At 49.4% G+C, this 1,972-nt stretch overlaps 1 protein-coding gene across 1 annotated transcript; it reads left to right on the forward strand.

The window, feature by feature from the left end:
- Nucleotides 1-724: 724 nt before the first annotated feature.
- Nucleotides 725-1,288, forward strand: ENH_00038840 (hypothetical protein; the record flags this gene model as incomplete). The annotated part of the gene is made up of 1 exon (XM_013580633.1): nt 725-1,288. One exon carries the CDS (start codon nt 725-727, stop codon nt 1,286-1,288), a length of 564 nt encoding a protein of 187 aa, XP_013436087.1.
- Nucleotides 1,289-1,972: the final 684 nt, after the last annotated feature.

A 1,972-nucleotide genomic window follows, 5' to 3' on the forward strand; every position in this document is an offset into this window, starting at 1 on the left:
AGTTCATAAGTTCAAACATACTTAGAAGTAATCTCTGATAAGTGCATATATATGTTACTTTTAAAAAGTTAATACTGTCTAAAAAAAGTTCATAAGTTCACTGTAGCTGCAGGTGCACTATTGCGCATTTATCGGGTAGTGACGGGATTTACGTTGTGGTGTGGACATACACGTTTTTCCGGGACTTTCTAGTGGACCCGTTCCCTGCGACTTAGTCTTGGGTTTGGATTGGCTGACGGAACACAAGGTGGCCTGGTACTTCATGGAAATTAATTATTATTGAAACTTCTGTTTAAGAAAATAAATAAAAATTAGCAACTGGGGTGCAGTCGTAACAAGGTAGCAGTACTGGAAGGTGCAGCTGGATAATATACTATATTATTTAAATAATATTATATATAATAAAAATACTCCAGTCTGACAAACTCCGGACCTATGTGAATGGCCAGTGGTGCGAGCTACCAGTCGTTCGGACGGGTGAATCGACGCTGCAAAGCGATGGTTCCACCGTAGCCCATCCTCGGACTCCAGCAGAGCAAGCCTACGAGATCTTGGCCAAACAAGTGGCGGGTGTGTCAGCCGAGGAGGCAGCTGTATTCCTCCGCCCGCCGCCAAAGAGGTACAAGGACGATGCTAACGATCTCAAGACTCCGTTGTACGCTTTGCACCTCACACTGGCTTTGCCTGAGGCTTGTTCGGCAGTGCCCTTAAGACTCTCGGATGAATGGAAAGGCGCGCTTTGTTGCGCGTTGATAGGGAGCCACCCACGTCCTCCGGCGGCCGTAGTCCTTTGGCCTCAACCGCCTCGGTGACAGCGGAGAGTGACGAGGAGTCTCCCTGGCCTATGGCAAAACTCGAACACACCCTATTCGACGAATGGATCCATTCAACTGAGGCGCAGGATATTCCAAGTGAGGCTGCTCAGGTGCTGCACGAGTATAGGGCGGTTTTCCCCGATACCTTACCTAAAGGGTTACCTCCGAAGCGCCCTCATGATCATCATATTCTCCCGGCGCCTGGGAAACTTCCAGCGAGATCTGCAATATACCGTATGACCCCAGATCAGCTCACTTTCCACAAACAGGAGATAGCCAAATTATCGGAATATGGTTGGATCGGACCTACCTACTCGCCTATTTGCTCCCCTACGATCATAGTGGACAAGCGTGATGATGGCTCCGGGGAGAGGAAGATGCGGATGGTTGTCAATTATCAAGCCTTGAATGCGCTTACGATAGCCCCTGATTTTCCACTACCTCCCATTCAAACCATTCTGGAGCTGCTCTGAAGCGCCAAGTATTTCTCCACCTTGGACCTGGAAGCAGGATTCCATCAAATACGTATGCCTAAGGAAGACCGGTGGAAGACGGCCTTCCTGTCCGTTCTCGGGCTATTCGAGTATCGCGTGATGCCCTTCGGTCTTAAGGGAGCTCCCGCTACGTTCCAGGCCAATATTAATGCCTATTTACAACCCTTATTGGGACAGGGCGTGATCGCGTACCTGGATGATGTGCTTATCTATAGCTCTGATCTCTCTGAGCACGTCTCTCTTCTGCGACAACTCCTAAGTATTTTTCTTCGACATCAGTTTTACCCAAAATTCCGCAAATGCAAGTTTGCAAGGCAAACCATTACATATTTGGGTTATACTGTATCTGCTACGGGGATCAAACCCGCAGAAGACAAAATCGAAGCCATCCGGCATTGGCCGGAGGTGCTGGAGAACAAAACGCAAGTGCGCCAGTTTCTCGGTACCATAAATTACTGTCGCATGTTCATGGGACCGGACTATGCAGACGTCGCCCGGCCGCTGGTGGATCTAACGCGTAAAGACGTCAGTTTCAAATGGACAGAGCTTCACACGCAAGCGGTGCGGCTGTAGTGCACTGCGCCCGCAGCTGCGACTACGTGCTTTCAGTCCCTTGGGCCGGGTCTATAAACTGCACCCTACGCTAGTCCATTCCCTAGAAAC

The sequence above is a fragment of the Eimeria necatrix genome, genomic scaffold (genome assembly GCF_000499385.1).
Source record: "Eimeria necatrix Houghton genomic scaffold, Enh_scaff2856, whole genome shotgun sequence".
Taxonomy (NCBI): domain Eukaryota; phylum Apicomplexa; class Conoidasida; order Eucoccidiorida; family Eimeriidae; genus Eimeria; species Eimeria necatrix.